Below are 21,423 nucleotides of genomic sequence, written 5' to 3' on the forward strand. Positions count from 1 at the left end.
AGCTGAGACATACTCACCCACTCCAGGGCTTCAGTTATCAGCCACAGAGCTACTTCCTCTCAAATCTTTATTTAGAGATTTGAGTAAGAGCTTAATAAACATGAAAGAGGTCATATTGCATCCTTGCTTCAACCCAGTGGCTGCCCATTGGGATGAAGTCTAAACTCTGTTAGAAGGCCTGGCTTCAGTCTGAAACACTCTCCCTCTTGCACCCTGCAATCCAGCCTCGTTCAGCTTCTTTCAGTTCTTTGACTGCATCTGTGTTCCCTTGTCCCCACCATTCCCACATGCCCAGTGCCTGACTTCTCCCATCCCACCACTCTGCACTTGGCTCATTCCAGCTCATCCTCGGCACTTGGCTTGGATCGCTTCTTCTGAAAAGCCTTCTCTGACTCCCCAGCATCTGGGTTAGGTGCCTCAGCTCCTCACCGTGAATTGTGATGGCAGGTTGTCTTAGTGTGGGCTCCCCCAGAAGCCAACCCTGAAGCAAGGACTTCAGTGCAAGTCATTGATTTGGCAGGAGATCCCAGAAAACATGAGTAGGAAGGTAGGGAAGTGTCTTCATTTCCTAGGGCTGGCATCACAAAGTACTACAAACCTGATGGCTTAAAACAACAGAGATTTATTGTCTTACGGTTCTGGAGGCTAAAAGTCTGAAAACCGTAGGGAAGGATCCTTCCTTGCCTCTTCCCAGCTTATGGTGGTTTGCAGCAATCCTTGGGCTTCAATCTCGACCTCAGTCGTCACGTGGCCTTCTCCCCCATGTTTCCATCTTCTCGTGGGGTTCTCCTCTCTGTGTCTGTCCCAATTTCCTCTCCTTTAAGGACATCAGTCATGTTGGAATACGGCCCACCCTAATCCAGTTTAGCTTCATTTTAGCTTAACTAATTTTATCTGAAATGACCTGATTCTAAATAAGGTCACACACATGACCAGGGGTAAGGACTTGAAGACGTCTTTGGGGGAGAGGGGGTGCTCAATATAAGTGATGAAGGAAGTCAGAAAAGGGAAGCAAGCACCAGGAGGGAAGAGAATGAGCAAGGCAGAAGAGTCTTCCATGCCATCCCACCTGTTGCTCAGCCACATGGGAAACTGCTGGGACTGGCCATCTCTGTTCATTGCAAATGCAGCCCTGTGCCACGCTGCCCACTGAGATCTGGTCTTCACTGTGGAGGGCACCCAGACTCACCTCCTATAGAGTTTTTACCAGATGATGGGGCCAGTAATCCTCCCTTTGGGTTGACTGAGACTCACCAAGAAGGGAGAAGGACTGGGCTCAGTGAGGAAACCTTCCAGCCTCTCTGCTTCCATCTCAGGGTGAAATTTCAGAGTGGCTCCCAGGATGTCCTGGCCATGACCATTCCTATGCTGCTTCAGGGCATTTATTGCAAAGACACACAGGAAAGGAAGGGAAGACACCCAGGAGAGCTCTTCCCAGCACACAGTCAGGACACTTAGTGAACTGAGATGCTGGTCAGGATGTACTGGCCCTTCAGATGACCCAATCCTCTTGCCATCTTCAAATCTCCATTCTTGATTCCATCTTCTCCCCACCTTCTTCTCCTTTACAGCCCCAGCTTCTCCTGCTTCTCCTTCTACCTTTTCTCTGTCTCTGGCTAAATGAATCACAAAAGCAAAATCCTCATGCTGGGCCAACTCCTTGGCTGCTGGCCTCATGTCCAGCCTTTAAATGGCAGTCTTTGGATGAATTCCTAATTCCTACCCCATCCATCAGCCAGAGTATCCAGGCCACAAGGCACAAAGTGCACCATTTGCCTCCTTCCTCAGAACGTTGCTATAGGCTTGGCAGGCTCTTAGAGTCTGCTGGACCCTTCTCCAGGTCAATAATTTCAAACCCACACATGCGGCATGTGATCCGAGCAAGAGTGTTTTCTTTGATCTGTAAATTATTTATTTGAAAAGTCATACAAAATAATCAAAATCACATGTGGTCAACACACTTTAAATCCCATTTACTTAACTGAACAATATTTTACAAAATCAAGACCAGTCTCAGAAAATCTGGGATGTGTGATGGCTGCTAGTATGGTAGAAAGAATCAATGGAATCAAGAGAGTTGAGTTCTGGAATTGCTGGCTGTGTGATCATGGGCAAATCCCTTGCCTACTCTTGGCCTTGGTTTCCTTATCTGCCCTATGAGAAGGTCTCCCTGGAATGATAGCATTCAGCTCTGATGGTGTGATTTCTGTGGCTCTTGGCCAATCAAGAAGCCCCCAGATTTGACTTCTCTCAGTGAACATGACCAGAACTTAAGTCTGCATTCCAGTCAGCACAGGGGAGTCCAACCCTGAGTATCTAGTGACTCAGGAGGTCCCTATGGGGTAGTTCCCAGCTCTGAAAATTGTCTGCTATGAGGACATTTCCATCCAGAAAGCTTCTAAGAGCTGGGAGGCTGGTGGGGAATCCTCTTGCCACCCAGAGGATCCCAGGAGCCAACTACAAGTCAGTCCCTTGAGTCTCCAATGGAGCCTTTTCCAGACTCAGCCCAGCTTGGAGCTGATCAGGCACTGGGGAGGGAGTTCTTCTCCAAGATAGTGTAGGGTGCAGGGCTCAGAAATGGAGGTGCTTGCAGAGGTCCATTATCTCTCCCACCTCCCTCAGCATTCTGCCCACCCACTGCCCTGATGGGGGCACCATGTCCTGGCAGGAGACTGGCCCCACAGACCCCAAGCTGTTTGTCCAGCTGTCCTTGCAGCCCCAGGCCACAGAGCTCTTATATACCTTGGCCTGGAAAATGTTGTCAGGCATCTGAACACCCACTGAGTCCCAGCCCAGAACCAACAATGGGAGGGAGGAGGGGGCTGAAGGCTGGGCTGAGTCATAATCCTCTCTGGGCCTCCCCTATGCCCTTCTGTACATACAAGACCAGGCCTTGATCTCCAAGACTCTGTTAGCTGGGCAGTTCACACCTCTAGAACAGCAGTTAAGAGTCCCAGATTTGGAGTTAGACAGAATAGGTTTGAACCAGTAAATAGTCCAAGACCTCATGTATTGCAGAACCTCCATGGACAATAAACACCCTCCAAACTTTATCACAAATACATAGTTTGGGTAAATTGCCCAATGATAACATGAAGAGTTAGACATCAAATTACTTCCCTTCAGCAGTAAGACTTAGAGATTTCTCCCCCAGAAGAATGGAGAAATGCACCTTCCCTTCATGGCCATTTTCATCAGCTAATCTGTATAGGGCCTGGGGTACCTCCTGTAAAACTACGGACCCCTAATCAGGTTCAGACATATACCAATACATCCGATGGGGTGGGGTGGAGGGAGTTGACAGGAGCCAGACTGCAGACAGCGACAGCCAGAGACCCAAAAGAAAACACAAAGAAGAGACTAGCGTGGAAAGCCAAGTCCAAGAATCAGGTTAGAACATGGGGAAGAGTGCTGGGCTGGGTACAGCCTGAGGTCCTGATTCGGCCACCCCAGTGGCAGGACATGCCCCGGGAAAGAGTGAGTGGGGGGTTCTGGGCACGGAAAGAGCTACAGTACTTTGGAGCCCAGGTTACTTTGCTGTACTCAAGCAGAACGAAGAGGAAGAGAAGTTCTCTTCTTCTTCTTACAAAACATTTTCCCCACTCAAACTGAGAGTCAGGGTGGACATTCATAAGAGACCTTGTGGTCTCTTAGAAATATTTTAGTAGGATGTACCTATAGGACTGGAATTTCCTTGGCCAAGCAGATATGGGATTCATCATGATACAAAATAAGTCTGAAGTAATATTCAGCCTTCTTTCAGAGTAGGATTTGATTGACATTTGGGGGGTTGGATAATTCTTCATGGTGGGGGGCTGTCCTGTGCTTTGTAGGATGTTTAGCAACATCCCTGGCCTCTACCCACCAGATGCCGATAGCACCGCCTTCCCCACCCATCGTGACAACCAAAACTGTCTCCAGACATTGCCAACTGTCTCCTTGGTGGGAGGAGAGCAAAACCAACCCTGGTAGAGGGTCACCGTTCCAGGGAAAGACGTGTTTTAGGCACGTTTTCTCTATCAAATCCATCCGATGTGATAGCCTCACCTTTATCACCAAGAACAAATAAGAAGGGCCGCTCATTCACTGGGCTGTGGGGACAGGAACTACTTCAAGCCCTTTACACTGATTAGCTCATTTAACCCTCCAACAACCCAATGATGTAGGCACGACTATTATCCCCACCCAGCAACTGAGGACATGGAAGTTTACAGAACTTATCCACGGTGCCACAGCCAGTAGATGTGGAATGAGGACGTGGACCTAAGCAGCTGCCCCTAGATTCCATGTTGTAAATAATATGCTCCATGCAAATCAAGAATGAGAAGCTGTGACCCGTTCTCTTTGCATCCTCAAGGAGTGACCAGGACTTGGGTTCTAAACTGTTTTAGGAATCAAAGTGATTGTCCTAGAATTGCAGTTGAAAATAAAATAAGCTCATGTTCATTGCAAAACCAAACAAATCAACGAAGGACAGAAGACAACATGGCAAAGGGAGAAAATGTGAATCACAATAAGCAAGAAAGTGAACGCCAAGAGAGTGGAAGAATCAGCCTACAGGACAGATGATGTTGTCACAGGAGACCACTCTTTCCAAAGTGGCCTCTGACCTGTCATTTCTTCCAATTGAAAAAGCACGATCCCATAAGATGCATGTGTTCCTAGAAGTCCCAAGGCCAGGGTTGCCGAATTTGGCAAATCATTAATACAGAATGCCCAGTTAAATTTAAATTTCATGTCAACGAACAATTTTTTTAGTGTACGTATGTGTCATGCAATATTGGGGACATATTTAAATTTAAAAATGATTGGTTGATCTGAAATGCAAACATAATGGGGCATCCTGTGTTTTATCTGGCAACCCTCCCCAAAGACAAGCTGTTTGGATCCTGTCCACTGAGAAGGCTAGAAATCCCTCATGAGCTGACTGCCCTTCCCAGAGCTCAATCTCCAAACTGAAAGGAAGGGGAAAGGTCCCATCCTGCCCCCTCCTGCCCCCTCCTGCCCAGATAGGGCCACCTCCACTTTAGCCCACCCTCTCCTGCCCTTTATACCCTCTTGGAGAAATTCCACCAACACAAGGATAGTCGAAGGGTTAATCCTTCTGATACCAAGTCACACTTTAACTCATTCCCTCCAGGCCAAGGATTAAAAACTACCCACGAAGGGGTCAGGGCCACAGCAAACCCTGAGAGCTGAGCCCCCACCCCATCCCCAAGTGAGGAGAGGCTGCAAGGGAAAGGGAAGAACAGAACAAGGAGAGACAGGGAAGGAGGGGGAGCCCAGCCAGGCTGTTGTCCCCCCACAGAGCCGGCTCAGACTCAGCCCGGGGAGCAGCTCGGCTGCAGAGGCACCAGCAGCCCCTCTCCTCCAGCAAAGGACGGCAGGCAGGCAGGCAGACAGACACACACCGGGAAATCCCGGGACTCGGCGTCCTCGGCCCCCAGCCTCTGGGCAGGGCCTAGCCCCATGGCCTTCAATGACCTCCTGCAGCAGGTGGGGGGCGTCGGCCGCTTTCAGCGCATCCAGTTCATCCTGGTGGTCCTCCCCATGCTCCTGTTGGCCTCCCACAACACCCTGCAGAACTTCACGGCCGCCATCCCCGCCCACCACTGCCGCCCACCTGCCAACGCCAGCCTGGGCGAGGCCCGGGCGCTGGAGGCCTGGCTGCCCCGGGACAGGCAGGGGAAGCCCGAGTCCTGCCTCCGCTTCACCTCCCCGCACCAGGGACCACCCTTTGCCAATGGCACAGAGGCCAACAGCACGGGGCCCATGGAGCACTGTGCCGATGGCTGGATCTACGACAACAGCACCTTCCCTTCCACCATCGTGACCGAGGTGAGACGAGGCTCCCCCGCCGGGCACTTCCAGTCTCTGCCTTCCCCTCTGAGATCCACACCCAGACTGGCTCACGCTCTCCAGAGGTCAAGGGGGGAAGACGGAAGGACGGTTCAAAATGGGGGGCTGTGTACAAAAGGTGGAGGTGGGAGTTGCAGAGTTAAAAATATATATATACATATATATACTCTCAGCTCCTGAGACCAGGGAGGTAAACAGCAAAGGGAAGTGTCAGGGGAAGAGGGTGACAGAGACCCCAGGGGGCCAGCTGGAAGGAGGGCACGGAGATTCCCTCCACCCAGGCTCGGCTCTGCTGACCCTCGCTCCCTTCTCCCCACAGTGGGACCTTGTGTGCTCTCACAGGGCCTTGCGTCAGCTGGCTCAGTCCTTTTACATGGTGGGCGTGCTGCTCGGAGCCGTGGTGTTCGGGTGCCTGGCAGACAGGTCAGTCCTGGGTGAGGCCGAGGGCCTGGGCCAGGCTGGGGGCTCCTCGACGGGGTCGAAGTGGGAGGCTGGCACTCCCAGCTACAGCTGGTTTGAGGAACTACGGTGCCCGCCTTAGATACAGGAATCTTCAGAGATCCTCAAAAGACCCCCACTCCCATAATGACTGGGGACAGGGTGGGCCTGGGATGCCATCTGTCCAGAAGTTTCCCACCTTTCTCGTAACAACAAAAGCCCTTTCTCTGAAAGCTCAGTATGTTTAACAAGATAAAAGCAGGACTGCTCTGAAGGAAGCAGGAAGGGGGGGGTCCAGAATGCTGCCACTCAGTCCCTGATTGCCCCCCAACACGCTCACACACTCACGCAGGGGCCCCAGAGAGGCTTTGAGGTTCCAAAGGGCTCTGTGGAACACAGCACGTGCCCCTCAGCTCCGGCCCAGCCCAGTCATTTTGCAGATGAGGAGTCAGGTCCAGAGATGGGAAGGGACAGTTTGGAAGCAGCATGGCGGGTGAACAAAGAGCGGGCTACTCACAGGCTGTGTGGTCTTGGCCAAGTCACTTCACCTCTCTGAGCCTCCGTTTCCTCATCTCTCAAACCACCTCACCATGGATGTGGAAGTGCCTAGGGTGTCCCCTTGCACATAGTAGGTGCTCAGCAAACACTGGTTCTTCCCTCAACCCTCCAGGGTCCCAGGCAGGACGAGGACCAGGGTACTTTGATAACCACCCCAAGGCCTCCCCCAGGGCCAGCACCCCTCCTGCTGCCCAGCCTACCCATCCTCTGGGCACCCCAGCTCCCCAGCAGCCCCCCAGGACCCTCCTCCTGCAAGTCTTCCTTCCCACCACAGGCTGGGCCGCCGGATGGTGTTAATCTTGAACTACCTGCAGACGGCCGTGTCGGGGACCTGCGCGGCCTTCGCACCCAACTTCCCCACCTACTGTGCCTTCCGGCTCCTCTCGGGCATGTCGCTGGCTGGTATCTCCTTCAACTGCATGACGCTGAGTAAGGGACACCAGCAGGGCGGGCCGGGCCCCTCCCCACTCCCCTCGGACCCTTCCCAGCCTCCTTTCCCAGTCCCACCCCTCCTGAGCCCTCCCTGCCCCTTTCTCTCCAGCTCACACCCTCCCGACCTCCCTCGTTTAGACCTGGCACCGCCAAGGCCATGGTTAGGGCCGCCGTGTGCGAGAGGCAGCAGGGAGTGGTGAGGAGTGTGTCCAAAGAGAGCTCATGCCACCATTCTGAGGGGCCACAGCCACTAGCTGCTCCAGCCAGGGGGTCCCCCGACAAATCTTCCAGGGCCTTTTGTTTGCTTGTCTGTTTTTTATGCAAAATCCCCCAATTTTTTTAACGTTTGCAATTAACGCCCATATTTTTAAACATAGGGTAAGCCAGCATCACACAGAGCCAACACATCTCTGGGCTGAATATAGTCCACCCATGGGATCAGTGAGCTTCCCCTGACAGATCACCCCACCCACTCTCCCCATTTCTCAGATGAGGAACCTGAGAGTGGGAGAAGGGATGGGATTTATATGAGGTCTCCCCTCCAGCCCAGAAGGGAATCCAGAGATTCTGGATTTTCTGGACCAAAGCAGCTAACTGGGAGCAGCCTAGGGCTGGGCCAGGAGGCCCGAGGAAGCCAGCCCCCAAAGTCCAAGCTGAGTGTCCACGTCTCTGCCCCGGCAGCCGAATCAGAAGCCCATGAGGAACGGAGCTGGGCCTCTGCGGAGAGAAGCAGAGGTGGTTCTCCAGGACAGAGAAAAGCCAGGGTCTCCACCCGAGCTGCTCTGGCCACTAAGGCTGGAGTTTGGCCCAGGGCTGGGGACAACCAGAGGGTCACACAGGGAGTGTGGTTAGAGACACTCTGAAGGGAGAGGGGTCTCTAGCCGGGTCAGGAGGTTTCCGGAGAGGAAAGACAGCAGGGGTGTGGAGGGGACAGTTCCTGGGGGCTCTGAGCCCACCCACCCATCCCCGCCTCCAACAAAGGCCCTGCAACCCCCCTACCCTGGTGCCAAGCCTACTTACTGGATGCACCTCCTGCTGAGCCTCAGCGCTGATCAGGGTCAGGATGGACGAAGGTCTTGCCTGCCCAGGGGTCTCCACCCTCCCGGCAGCCCTTGTTGGTTGCGCCACCCTGTTCTGACCCTCTTTCCAGACGTGGAGTGGATGCCCATCCACACCCGGGCCTGCGTGGGCACCCTGATTGGCTACACCTACAGCCTGGGCCAGTTCCTGCTGGCCGGCGTGGCCTACGCTGTGCCCCACTGGCGACACCTGCAGCTGCTCGTCTCTGCGCCTTTCTTCGCCTTCTTCGTCTACTCCTGGTGAGTGGGGCCGGGGCGGGAGGCGGTGCCACCGGAGCCCGGAGGGGCATGACATCTCTCAGAGCTCACCGCACACCCCAACCCACCCGCTGCATCAGAGAAGGTCAAGGCCAATGGGTCAAACCCAGGCAAGGCCACGGTGTGATGGACAGGGAAACAGAGGCTGGCGGGGAGGGGGCAGATTTGCACCAGGATAGCTAGATCTCCAGCTTCCCCCAGTCCCCCGGCCTGCCCGAGCTGCTCTCCCTACTTTCTGGGTCCGGGGAAGAGTCCTCACCAAGAGAAGGAGTTGGCGATGCCCCCGGGACCCCAACCTCAATCGGAGCCCACTGCAGGCCCGTGCCCACCCCCACCCCTACCCCCACCCCCGGTCGCAGGTTCTTCATCGAGTCTGCCCGCTGGTACTCCTCCTCTGGGAGGCTCGACCTCACCCTGAAGGCCCTGCAGAGAGTGGCCAGGATCAACGGGAAGCGGGAAGAGGGCGCCAAGCTGAGCTTGGAGGTGAGAGCCCGAGACCTTCCGCGACACCCCACTAGGGCTCCATCTGTCCCCACCCCAAAACCCCCAAACCCAAGACCCAGGGGCCTTCCCCAAGTAGAGGGGAAGGCTGGGAAGAGCCTCCGGAGGAGCCCAGGCCCTGAGCCCAGCCCCTCCTGGCAGGTGCTCCAGGCCAATCTGCAGAAGGAGCTGACCACGAACCCAAGCCAGGCCTCGGCCCTGGATCTGCTGCGCCACCCCACCCTCCGCCGCTTCTTCTTCTGCCTCTCCTTGCTGTGGTAGGCCAGGATGGACTGACAGACAGACAGACAGACCTAGGGACAAAGGGCTGGTGGGGGAGGGAGCTGATGCAATGAGACAAACAGGACAGACGGATGGGAGGAAAAGGCAGCAGTGACCCCAACCTGGGAGAGACTGAGGACTCAGATACCCTCCAGCCCCAGCTCAGTCCCATTCCCCAAGCTGGGTATCAGTCTCCCCAGCTTCTCCTTTTGCCGCCCCTGTTCACCTACGGAAACATCCCCTCGGGGTGGGGACCTACAACCTTGATAGACGAAGGCCGAGATCCCATCTGGCTTGCAAAACATTCGGAGACCTAGTGGACTCGTGGTGCCTTCCAGAAGCACAGGTACAGACAAGAAGGTCCTGGAGGCTCATCTCTGAGAAGATGCGTTGGCCAAGGCTGAGATAAACCATAAGCTTCGTTTCCTCCTGTGCTATCATCCTCCCATCACCAGATCCATTCCCATCCCCATGCCAGTCAAGAGAAGCAACGTCACACGGAACAATCCTGCCAATCAATCCCTTGGTTCCAACTTGGGGGTGTTTACTCTTGGTGGTGGGTTCTATCCAGTGACCTGCACTTCCTTCTGTAGGTTCTTGACATCTTAAGGAGTACGGCTCAAATCCTAGGACCATGGACAGATCCCAGAAGGCTTTGGCCTCTCCCAATCCCTGGTCCGAAAGATATGACTTGTATTTCCACCTGTCTTCCCTCAGCTCAGCATCGATAAATAAAATAAAGACCAAAATTATGCAAACCTTACATCAAAACTGGGTGAAATTTTCTTAAGACTTTGGAAACACTAGTTATCAAAAGACTGAGAAATCCGGGGTATTGGAGGACTACCTCAATATTTAAACCGAATGCTAAAGGTCTGAAGAAATATTAAGCCAGGCAGAGTCCAGCTCCTCCAGCAGGGCACCTAGTGCAGCTTGCCCCTCCTCTGAATGAGCAACCCCCCCAACTTTAAGCCTCCCCAACAAACCCCATACTCCTCACCCTTCCCCACCAGGTTTGCTACCAGCTTTGCCTACTACGGGCTGGTCATGGACCTGCAGGGCTTTGGGGTCAGCATCTACCTACTACAGGTGATCTTCGGTGCCATAGACCTGCCTGCCAAGTTTGTGGGCTTTCTTATCACCAACTCCCTGGGCCGCCGACCTGCCCAGATGGCCACGCTGCTGCTGGCAGGCATCTGCATCCTGATCAATGGGGTGGTACCCCAGGGTGAGCACCCACGGGCACCTCGGCTGCTTATCCTCGGCCCCATCCCCAGACGTGGCCCAAATTCTCAGAGGGGAGGAGAGGCCAGTTCCTCCCAGCCCTGACTCCCAAGCTCCATATACCTTCCTTCGCCCCACCCTCACCCCCAACCCCTCACTCCTTTCTCTCTAGACCAGTCCATTGTTCGAACTTCCTTTGCTGTGCTGGGGAAGGGCTGCCTGGCTGCCTCCTTCAACTGCATCTTCTTGTACACTGGGGAGCTGTATCCCACGATGATCCGGTGAGTGGAGACCTGGCGGCGGGGAGGGGTGATCTTGATGCAAGACATTCACCTGCACACAAGTCAGAACCCAGAGCAGGGTCCAGGACGCCCCAGCCCAAAAGCCCTCTTCTGACACCCATCAGTCTAAGGCACTTGATACATACTTTGTGGGTGACTGCCTGGCTGCCACGGGTGTGGCTGCCCTCTAAGCTCTTCCCTGACCCTTGAAGAAGGCCTCCAAAGGAGTCACCCACTGAGGCAGGGTAGGAAGCCAAGATGACCCATCTCAGAGGCAGCGGACTGCAGCCCCCCTCTTGATCTCCAAAGCCCAAGCTAGAAGCTGCCACCAAAGCTAAATTCTAGCTATAAACCAAGTGGCACATCTGAAACCAAAGACCAAAACATGGAAGTCATTTCCTGTCACAGGAACCACACTTTAAAATGGTGGTACTTGGTAGTAAGCCAGAGAGAGGGGAAAGCAAAGCACTGCCTTTTGGAGTGCCAACATGAGGTGGAGGAGGAGGAAGTTTTGCAATAAGAAACAAGAAACATGTGCCTATTTTAAGAATGGGATGCAAATTCACATGAGCTTTTCAGATAAAACATTAGATGTCCAAGAACTGTCAGGCTTCCCGAAGCTGCTTGGAAAGAGAACCCAGAGGGGTCACAGTTACTGTCCTTTGTCCTTATGGGACTTCCAGGAGGAGAATAAATGCATACAGTGCATTCTATGTGCTGAGCACCATTTTGAACTTTTTACAAATATTAACTCATTTAATCCTCAGCACAAGCCTTTGCGGTAGGTACAATTACTATTTCCACTTTACAAATGAGAAAACTGAGGCCCAGAGAGGTTAAGTGACCTGCCCAAGGGGAGACCAGGATTTTCCCAAGCAGTTTGTCTCCCGAGTCAATGTTTTTAACCTCTGCCCTCATAGAAAGAGATCTTAACATGAAAATTCCAGGTCCCTTCCCCTGGGGATTCTAACCCAGTAGGTCTGTGTGAGCCTGGGGAACCTATAGTCATTGGTCTAATCCAACTGTCTCATTTGACAGCTAAGGAAAACGGGGCTCAGAGAGGGAAAGGGACTAGCCTAAGGTCACACAGTGATGTAAGGGCAGAGGCAAAATTCAATCCCAGGTCTTCCGAGTCCCTGGCCAGAGCCCTCCCCAACTTGCCTTTTGTAAAACAGCAAAATCAAATGACAAATTGGGTTGCCAGCTGGATGCAGAGCAGAGGAGGCAGCTGGGGGTGTCCTGGGACGGGGTCCGAGCTGCCTCGGCGCTCAGGCCGGCCAGAGCTCTGACCAACACCCACCCCTGCGGCCCCACAGGCAGATAGGCCTGGGCATGGGCAGCACCATGGCCCGGGTGGGCAGCATCGTGAGCCCACTGGTGAGCATGACCGCCGAGCTCTACCCCTCCCTGCCTTTCTTTATCTACGGCGCCATCTCCGTGGCCGCCAGTGCTGCCACGGTCCTCCTGCCGGAGACTCTGAACCAGCCACTGCCTGACACAGTGCAGGACCTGGAAGACAGGTGAGCTGCAGCCTCCCCACCTGAGAGCAGCCCTTAGAGCACAGGAGCAGGGACTTGTCCCTTCCCCTTGGCAGAAGAGGACCCGGAGGCCCAGAAAGGAGTAGGGACGTACCCCAGATCTTGCACCCAGGATGGGGGGGTGTTGAGTCTTAAACCTGGGCCACCTCTTCCAGGCCAGGGGTCTTTCCTCCCTGCTTCCCAAATTGGCTGAGAGTCTCCTGGAATTCCTCCTGGGGTCCCCAGCACCTGGGGGGAGGCAGTAGATATTTGGGGCAGAGAATGGGTGGCTGGGCACAGCTGAGTGGAGAGACCCCTGGGAGCCCCCAACTTCCAGCCCTGGCCTAGAGGCTGAATACCCCAAAAGCACCACTCTCCTGCCCCCCAGGAGGAGAGGGAAACAGAGACGACAGCAGCGAGAGCAGCAGAAGCAGATGGTCCCACTCCAGGCCTCAGCCCCAGAGAAGAACGGACTCTGAGAACTGCGGGGGGACCTGACAGGGCCCTCAAGGAAGTGAGGGTCCCGCAGGGTCCGGGCCATCCACACGACGGGGGTGGGAGGGTGGTGGCCCTGGCGAGGGGTCTGTGGTTCAGGGAAGCAGCTCCACAGGGGACCCTTCCTTGCATAGACCCCACCAAGACCACATTAAAAAGGTTGACTGTGTGCAGGTCTCCCTCAAATGCAACAGCCGCTGCCCATCGGCCAGCTTCCAGCCCAAGACCTCATACAGCCCCGTCCCCCTCCAGCCCCAGGGTGTCACGAACCATCCGAGGCAACCAGAAAAGAATCTCTGACCTCAGCCCCCTCCTCCATCCCTCCTCCTCTAACCTATTCAAATTTTGCTCTAAGTTTTACATAAATACCTTAGACTCCTCCCCTTCCCTGTTGGGCTGGAGATTGACCAGGGCCTAAAGTGAAAAGTTGCTGGGAGGCTCTGTTTGGGAACCTCTGGCAGCAAAGGAGGAGAAAGGGGACCACAGCCAATACATCAGGATGTGGGCGCCCACTCCTATAAATCCCAGCAGGCTTTGGACTCGAAACTGGTTTGCCAGATTCAGCCCTGCAGCTGGAAGTTCAGCCTGCTAGCTAACCTAATCCTTCCTGCTGCACTTTCTGAGTTTTCTCTGTTGCTCTGCTTCCTTCGGAGCCCTGGGCTGGTGCAGAGGGGACTGGAGGGAAGGGGGAGGAGAGAGCACAGCCTGGGAGAGCCAGCATTGAGTGCTGATTATATGCCAGGCCCCATCCTAAGCACAGGACGTATATTAACTCATTTACTCCTCCAAGTAAAACTATTACTCTTCTCCATTTTACAGATGAGGAAATCAAGGTACAGAGAGGTTCTGGAACTCTCTTGCCCAAGCCCACCTAGCTAGTAAATGGTGGAGCCAGGATTTGAATCCAGATGCTCTGGCTCTGGAAGGCATTTGCTTGACCCCTCTCCTGCTGTGGAGCTGGGAGGCACTGAGACTGTGGCATCTTCCACCGTTGGTCCTGCCCGTCTGCTTCTTCTCCTCCTCTTTCCTCCTGGTCTGAAAAGGAAAGGGGAAGGAGGGACAGGATCACGAGAAGAACCATGTGAAAGCAGGGATGGAAGGCAGTTTAGGGGTTACTGCAAGAAAGGACCAGGAGGTACACAGTCACCTGGGTCAGCTCGGAGCTCACATCAGGAAAAGACAGCCCCGACAGCTGGACGCAGAGAGGGGGCCTCCTGTGCCACTGTAAAAGTGCTTGCTCAGCATCCTTGCCTGGGGAGCCCACGGCTCCTTGCCCTTTCCCCTGCAGCAGACCCCATTCTCCTGCTTCATCCCCCAGGGAAAGTCCACATCCCTCAAGGTGTGCATTGCCTTCCAGGTGTGCATTCCCTTCCCTATGACTTAGGCTGTCAGTGAAGCCTGGTGGGGAGGTCACTCTGGGACTCTTCTGACAAAGCCACAGTTGAGCCCTAACTCCCAGGATAAATCCGGGCAGAGCTGAAATCACCATACCCACCCCACCTGCTCTTATGTCTAGTGTTTCCCCCATGGTGCTGAGACCCCCTTTACTGGCCGTAGTTGGATCCACTAGAAGCCTGAAGGCCACCAGCTCCACCCATGCAAGCAATTTCTAAGGCAGTGCTGCCCTCATGGGGCACTTGGGATAGCATCTTCCCCAGCCTAGAGCCAGGACTAGGTCTGGGATTTGGAACTCCGGGTTCTAGTTCTGCTTCTGCAGATCTGGAGGTCCTACGCCCATCACATCCCCTACCCCTGCCTCGGAACACTCCAATTCCGCTGTGCTCTGACTCCTCTCTCAGCTCTATGCTCAGATTATCTGCCCCAAGAAAGCTGCCCAGAGCCAGCTGTTCTGCCCAGTTGTGCCCCCCACTGGTGCAAATCCTTTGTGCTTCCTCGAACAGCTCAGGTCATCTATGCAGAATCCATTTCCCCAGCTCCTGGCCTGGGACTTCCCACTCTCATCCCGTGCCCTCCACCAAACTGAACCCTACCTTCCTCCCAATTCCTAGTCACTCCTGCCCCTGCCTCTCCAGGGAGTCAGTTCTAGAACACGAATTCAGATCCCACCCTCTAGTCTTGACCGTGAGCTTGAGTTCTGGTCCTGTTGTGTCCCACCCCAGTGGCCTCAAATGCTGTCCCCAGTCTTGGCCATGAGGCTCTACTGTCAGCCAGGGGTGGCAGGGCCTTTGTGGCCACCCTTGGTTTCTCCATCTATAGCCTGGGCACTTGCTGGTCAGGCTGGTACATGCAGGGGCATCCTCCCCTGCATGGCCACCTTCCCAGGGCTTCACCTGTGCACCCCAGGTCCCACCTCTGCAACCCAGACACTGGCCCACCAAAGCCCCACCCTGCATTCCCCCAACCCAGGAGTTTGGGTGTTGCCTCAGAGAATAGAAGCCCAACCAGCCAAGCTTTTATATCCTGTGGCAGGTGCAATACTGACACCCCACCCCCAAAAAAGATGTCCATGACCCCAGCCTCAGAACATGTGAATATGTGATCTCATATGATAAAGGGGGCTTTGCAGAGGTGATTAAGTTAATGATCTTGAAATGGGGAGATTTTTTCTGGATTATCCGGGTAGGTCCAGAAGAGTGGAGTGGGTAGTAAGGGATGTGACAAAGGAAGCAAGAGGTGGAGGGATGCAAGGAAGGGGCCTCCAGAAAGTGGAAAAGACAAGGAAATGGATTCTCCCACAAAGCATCCAGAAGGAACACAACCCTGCTGACACAATGATTTTAGATGTCTGACCTCCAGAACTGTAACAATGATTTTGTGCTGTTTTAAGCCCCAAATTTGTGGTCATTTGTTATAATAGCTACAGGAAACTAACACACATCCCTTATTCACAGACTCCTCCAGGGTCTCTAACTGGCCCATAGAGGTTTTAATTGCCCATGCATTGTGGTTTTAGTGGGGTTGGGTTGTTTGTTTTGCTTTGTAGGACATGCATCATTCCCTCTTGTCTTATGTCCAAAGAGATGCACGTAGATTTACACATTTATGTTAACTTTCTGGCCAACTATGGCATTTAAATTTGGGACTCCTAGACTCCTGTCTGCTAAACCCTCACTTCGACCGCAGATGTTTGAAAAATTATGGAAGGAAAGATTTTTGTTGTGGGTATATGGACCAAAAAAAAAAAAAGTAACTATTTTCAAGAAAACCATCTAATGATGATCTCTGAAATGTGGCTGTCCCCACATTGTTCCGGTTGCAGCTGTAGAACAGTAGCTAACTCCATTGCAAGATGGCAGAGTAATAAGCTGGATGAACTTGAGGCTCAGTTTCCCTGGCCAGCTCTAATGAGGATGTGTCCTGTTTCTCCTAAACCCCTCCCCCAAAGAGAAGTAAGTTCCACGTGAGCCGCACCCTTAGAAGAAAACAAGCAGCCAGTAGGGCCTGAATTGATCAGGGTTTAGGTGTAGGTAGCAGACAATGTTGAGATTGGATGAGATGTCTGGAACAGTGGCAGCTATCTTGTGAGCCAAGAGGGAAGCCAGAGCAAGGATTAAGGCAATAACTGAAAGTAACAGAGTGGAACGATGGGACTAACCTGGACTTGGATGATGTCATTGAACCACTGATTTACCCAATCCTGGAGCCACCTACATCTACTCTAATTGTTAAGTATGAGGATTTAAATTTAAATTCTCCTTATTCTTTAAGTCATTGTGAGTGGGTTTGTCTGTGATTTGCAATCACAATGTTAACTGATGTATTTTTACATCTTTATTGAAATGTAATATACAATAAAATTGCTCATACTTAAAGTGTACAATTTGATGAGTTGCTACAGATGCATACACCAATGAAATCATGATCACAATCAAGACAACTAGCATATCCGTCATCACCAAAAGTTTCCACTCCCCATCTTTGGGTAGACATATGCCTTCTTTTCTCTTGAGCAAATATCTAGGAGTGAAATAGCTGTAAGGTGTATGCTTAATTTTTAATAAATAGCCAATGAGTTCCCAAACTGGTTATACCATTTTCTACTCCCATCAGCAATATATGAGAGTCCCAGTTGCTCCACATCCTTGTCAATACTTGGTTTGTGGTCAGTGTTTTTAACTTCAGCAAAACAAATACAAACAAATATGCCCCATTTCTCCATACTCCAGTCCCCTTTCCCCACAATAACCTCTAATCTGCTTTCTATCTCTGTAAATTTGCTATTTCCAGTCATCTCTTATAAGTGATATCCTACAATTTTTGTCCTTACGTGCCTTGCTTGTTTCACTGAGCATAGAGTTTGCAAGATTCTTTCATGTCACGGCATGTCTCATAATTTTTTTGCCTTATTGCCAAATAATATTTCATTATGTATATATACCATATTTTGTTTATCCATACATTTGTTGATGGATATTTGGGTTTTTTCCAGCTTTGGGCTATTGTGAATAATGCTGCTATGAACACTGGTCTACAAATATCTGTTTGCAACCCTGTTTTCACTCTCTTTAGATATATACTTAGAAATGGAATTTCTGAGTCAAATAGTAATTCTGTAAGTTTTGAGGAGCTACCACATTGCTTTCCACAATGACTGTACCATTTTACATTCCCACCAACAATGCACCAGAGTTTCAATTTCTCTGCATACCCTCCAATACTCTTTTCCATTTTTTAAATAAGAGCAATCCTTCTGGGTATGAAGTGGTATCTCATTGTAGTTTTAATTTGCATATCCCTGATGGCTAAAGATGTTGAACAATAGTAATAGATTATACTATTGGCCATTAGTATATCTTCTTTGGATAAATGTCTATTCAAGTCCTTTGCCCATTTTTAAATTGGGTCATTTATCTTTTTGTTATTAAGTTCTTTATATATTCTGCATATTAAACCCTCATCTGATATATGGTTTGAAACTACTTTCTTCCATTCTGTAGTATGGCTTTTCATTTTCTCGATAATTTCCTTCAATTCACAAACGTTTTTAATTTTGATGAAATCAAATTTGTCTACTGTTTCTTTAGTTGCTCAAGCTTTTGGTGTCATATCTAAGAATCCATTGCCATCTCTCAAGTCATGAAGATTTGCCCCTATGTTATCTGTTAAGAGTTTTAGTATTTTAGCTCTTATATTTAGGTCCTTGATCCATTTTGAGTTGAATTTTGTTTATGGTTTATGAGGTCCAACCTCATTCTTCTGCATGTGGATATCCAGTTTTCCCAACGTTATTTGTTGAAGAGATTCTTCCCCACTTCATGTACTCAGCATCCCTCTCAAAAATCAATTGGCCATGGTAGTCTGGCAGGGTGGGTACAGACAGACCCTGCCAGAGGAGGAGGCTGAGCACTGGGGACAGGTCACAGGACACAGAGGTAGCATCTCACTGACTTGTGGACCCCACAACTTCCTGGTCACATCTTCTGAGTACTGTCTGTGATAGCCAAGGGCTGCAAACCCTGCCCCTAACCAGCCACTTCCTCCTCTACATCCAGCAGCAAAGGACAGTGGTTTCAAAACATGTCTCTAAAATTTTCAACACTCCCTCCCATCAAAACTTGACACCTAAATCCGTCCCCTTGAATAACGGCTGGTCTTAGCAGCTCACTTCTAATGAGAAGGCGGTGGTTGTAATGTAGCCTGCCTTCCAAGGCTGGATCATCAAGAACACTAGAACTTGGGCTGGCTCCATCTAGTGCTCATTCTTGGCATCCAGCTGCCATGCTGTGGGGGAGCCCAGGCCACTCAGAGGAGAGCACGATGGAAGCTCTGTCCAAGGGCTGGGTGGTAGAGTGAAATTCAGTCATGTTTCCCACAAAGCCATGTTCATGTCCGGACTCCCAGTCCTGGGGATAAGGACTCATTTGTAAATGGGGCCTTTGAAGAGCTAAATGCAGTCAGGGTGAGCCTTGATCCTGGATGACTGGAGTCCTCGTCAACAGGAAATCTTGACAGAGCTCCCAAACCTGAGCAGGAGAAGGAGCAGCCAGAGGAGGAGTGAGAAGCAGAGATTGAGCCAGCGCCAGAATGCTGAAGATTTCCGCAAAAGCATGACCTGGTGAGGCCTTGATTTTGGACATCTGGCCTCCAAACCATGAAGAAATAAATCCCGTTGTTTAAGCCAGCCCATTGGGTGGCATTGGTCATGGAAGCCATGGCAGACGAAGGCAAGCCCCAGCTAAGAGCCCAGCCAGCAGCCAGCATCCACCACCAGAGTGTGGGGAGGAAGCCTTTGAGATCACCCCAGCTGCAGCCTCCATCAGATTGCAACCACATGAGGGACCTCCTAGCTGAGCCCCATCATCCCCAGAAGCAGGAAAGAGAAAAATAAATGCTTGTTGTTATTTAAAAAACAAATTAATTGGTCATAGATGTGTGGGTCTATTTCTGGACCTTTAATTCTGTTCCACTGATCTATTTATGTATTTTGGGGCCACTACCACTCTGTTTTGACTACAGTTGCTTAGAAATACAATTTGAAACTAGGAAGCATGCATCCTCCAATCCTGTTCTTCTTTTCCAAGATCGTTTTGGCTATTCAGGGCCCCTTGTTCTTCCATGTAACTTTGAGGATTGGCTTTTCCATATCTGCAAAAATGGCTGCTAAAATTTTAATAGAGATTGCATGGAATTTGTATATTTCTTTGGGTAATATTGACATATTAACCACATTAACTCTTCCAATCCATGAACATAGGATGTCTTGCCATTTATTTAAGTCTTCTTTAATTTCTGTCAGCACTGTTTCATAGCTTTCAGTGTACAGTCTTTTGTAACCTTAGTGAGATTTATTCCTAGATATTTTATTCTTTTAGATGTTATTGTAAATGAAGTTTTCTTAATTTCCTCTTCAGACCAATCAATGCTAGTGTTTTTGATGTGTTGATCTTGTACCCTGCCACTTTGCTGAATTCATTTGTTAGATCTAATAGCTTTCTTGTGGATTCCTTTGGGTTTTTGATATACAAGATCATGCCATCTACAAATAGAGATAGTTTTATTTCTTCCTTTCCAATATGGATACTTTTATTTCTTTTTCTTGCCTAATTGCTCTGGCAAGAACTTCTAGTACACTACTGAATAGCAGTGGTGAAAGAAGGCATCCTTGTCTCATTCCTGATCTTAGGCAGAAAGCTTTATGTCTTTCGCCATTGAGTATAATGTTAGCTGTGAGTAATTCATAAATAGCCTTTATCATAATGAGAAATTTCCCTTCTATTCCTACTCTGCTGAGTGTATTTAGAAAAGGTGCTGGATTTTGTCAAATGCCTTTCCTGCATCTATTGAGATAATCATGTGGGTTTTTTTTCCTTCATTCTATTTATGAGTCTATTACAATGATTGATTTTCATATGTTAAACCACCCTTGAATTTCTGGGATGAATCCTGGTTGGTCATTGTTCTAGTTTGCTAATGCTGCCAGAATGCAAAACACCAGAGATGGATTGGCTTTTATAAAAGGGGGTTTATTTGGTTACACAGTTACAGTCTTAAGGCCATAAAGCATCCAAGGTAATGCATCAACAATCAGGTACCTTCACTGGAGGATGGCCAACAGTGTCTGAAAAACCTCTGTTAGCTGGGAAGGCACGTGGCTGGCATCTGCTCTGGAGTTCTGGTTTCAAAATGGCTTTCTCCCAGGACGTTTCTCCCTAGGCTGCAGTTCCTCAAAAATGTCACTCTTCATTGCTTTTGGGATGTTTGTCCTCTTTTATCTTCTCTGAAGCAAGAGTCTGCTTTCAACAGCCATCTTCAAAATGTGTCTCTCAACTGCAGCTACTCTCAGCTTCTGTGCATTCTTCAAAGTGTCCCTCTTGGCTGTGGCAAGCTCACGCCTTCTGTCTGAGCATATATAGTGCTCTAGTGAACTAATCAAGGCCCATGCTGAATGGACAAGGCCACACCTCCATGGAAACTATCCAATCAGAGTTATTACCCACAGTTGGGTGGGGCGCATTTCCATGGAAACAACCTAATCCAAACATTCCAACTTAATCCCCACTAATATGTCTGCCCCCACAAGATTGCATCAAAGAACATGGCTTTTTCCGGGGACATAATATATACAAACTGGTACAGTCATGGTGCACAATCTTTTTAATACGCTGTTGAATTCGGTTTGCCTGTATTTTGTTATGGATTTTTGCATCTAACTTCATAAGGAAAATTTGCTTGTAATTGTTCTTGTGATGTCTTTACTATGCTTAGGTATCAGAGTAATGCTGGCCTCATAGAATGAATTAGGAAGTGTTCCCTCCTCTTGAATTATTTGGAAGAGTTTGAGAAGGATTCATATCAATTCTTCTTTAAATATTTGGTAAAATTCACCAGGGAAGCCATCTGGTCCTGGACTTCCCTTTGGTGGAAAGTTTTTGATTATTGATTCAATCTCTGTACTTGTTATAGGTTTGTTGATGTTTTCTAGTTCTTCTTGAGTCATTGTGGCTATTTGATGCATTTCTAGGAATTTTTCCATTTCTTCTACATCAACTAGTTTGTGTATTATTGTTCATAATATTCTCATAATCTTTTTTATTTTTGTAATGGCAGAAGTAATATCCT

The 21,423-nt window shown here is 50.4% G+C and overlaps 1 protein-coding gene across 3 annotated transcripts; it reads left to right on the top strand.

The window, feature by feature from the left end:
• Positions 1 to 5,175: 5,175 nt before the first annotated feature.
• Positions 5,176 to 16,661, top strand: SLC22A6 (solute carrier family 22 member 6). Of its 3 annotated transcripts, XM_037839880.1 has the most exons (11): positions 5,176 to 5,838; positions 6,179 to 6,282; positions 7,130 to 7,284; positions 8,438 to 8,606; positions 8,984 to 9,107; positions 9,267 to 9,382; positions 10,400 to 10,614; positions 10,783 to 10,891; positions 12,208 to 12,411; positions 12,797 to 12,922; positions 13,723 to 16,661. In XM_037839880.1, exons 1-10 carry the CDS (start codon positions 5,470 to 5,472, stop codon positions 12,885 to 12,887), a joined length of 1,656 nt encoding a protein of 551 aa, XP_037695808.1. In that variant the 5' UTR covers positions 5,176 to 5,469; the 3' UTR covers positions 12,888 to 12,922; positions 13,723 to 16,661. The 3 variants fall into 3 exon arrangements, with proteins under 3 accessions (XP_037695808.1, XP_037695807.1, XP_037695810.1); XM_037839879.1 differs by having other exon boundaries at positions 12,797 to 16,661; XM_037839882.1 differs by having other exon boundaries at positions 12,340 to 12,411; positions 12,797 to 16,661.
• Positions 16,662 to 21,423: the final 4,762 nt, after the last annotated feature.

The sequence above is a fragment of the Choloepus didactylus genome, chromosome 6, assembly GCF_015220235.1.
Source record: "Choloepus didactylus isolate mChoDid1 chromosome 6, mChoDid1.pri, whole genome shotgun sequence".
Classification (NCBI taxonomy): Eukaryota; Metazoa; Chordata; class Mammalia; order Pilosa; family Megalonychidae; genus Choloepus; species Choloepus didactylus.

Bases quoted from the DNA above. Each gene is read 5' to 3' on its own strand.
- SLC22A6 (XM_037839879.1), top strand. From the start codon at position 5,470: ATGGCCTTCAATGACCTCCTGCAGCAGGTGGGGGGCGTCGGCCGCTTT. The intron at 9,383-10,399 runs GTAGGCCAGGAT...CTTCCCCACCAG, and splicing joins TTCTGCCTCTCCTTGCTGTG to GTTTGCTACCAGCTTTGCCT. The intron at 10,615-10,782 runs GTGAGCACCCAC...CTTTCTCTCTAG, and splicing joins CAATGGGGTGGTACCCCAGG to ACCAGTCCATTGTTCGAACT.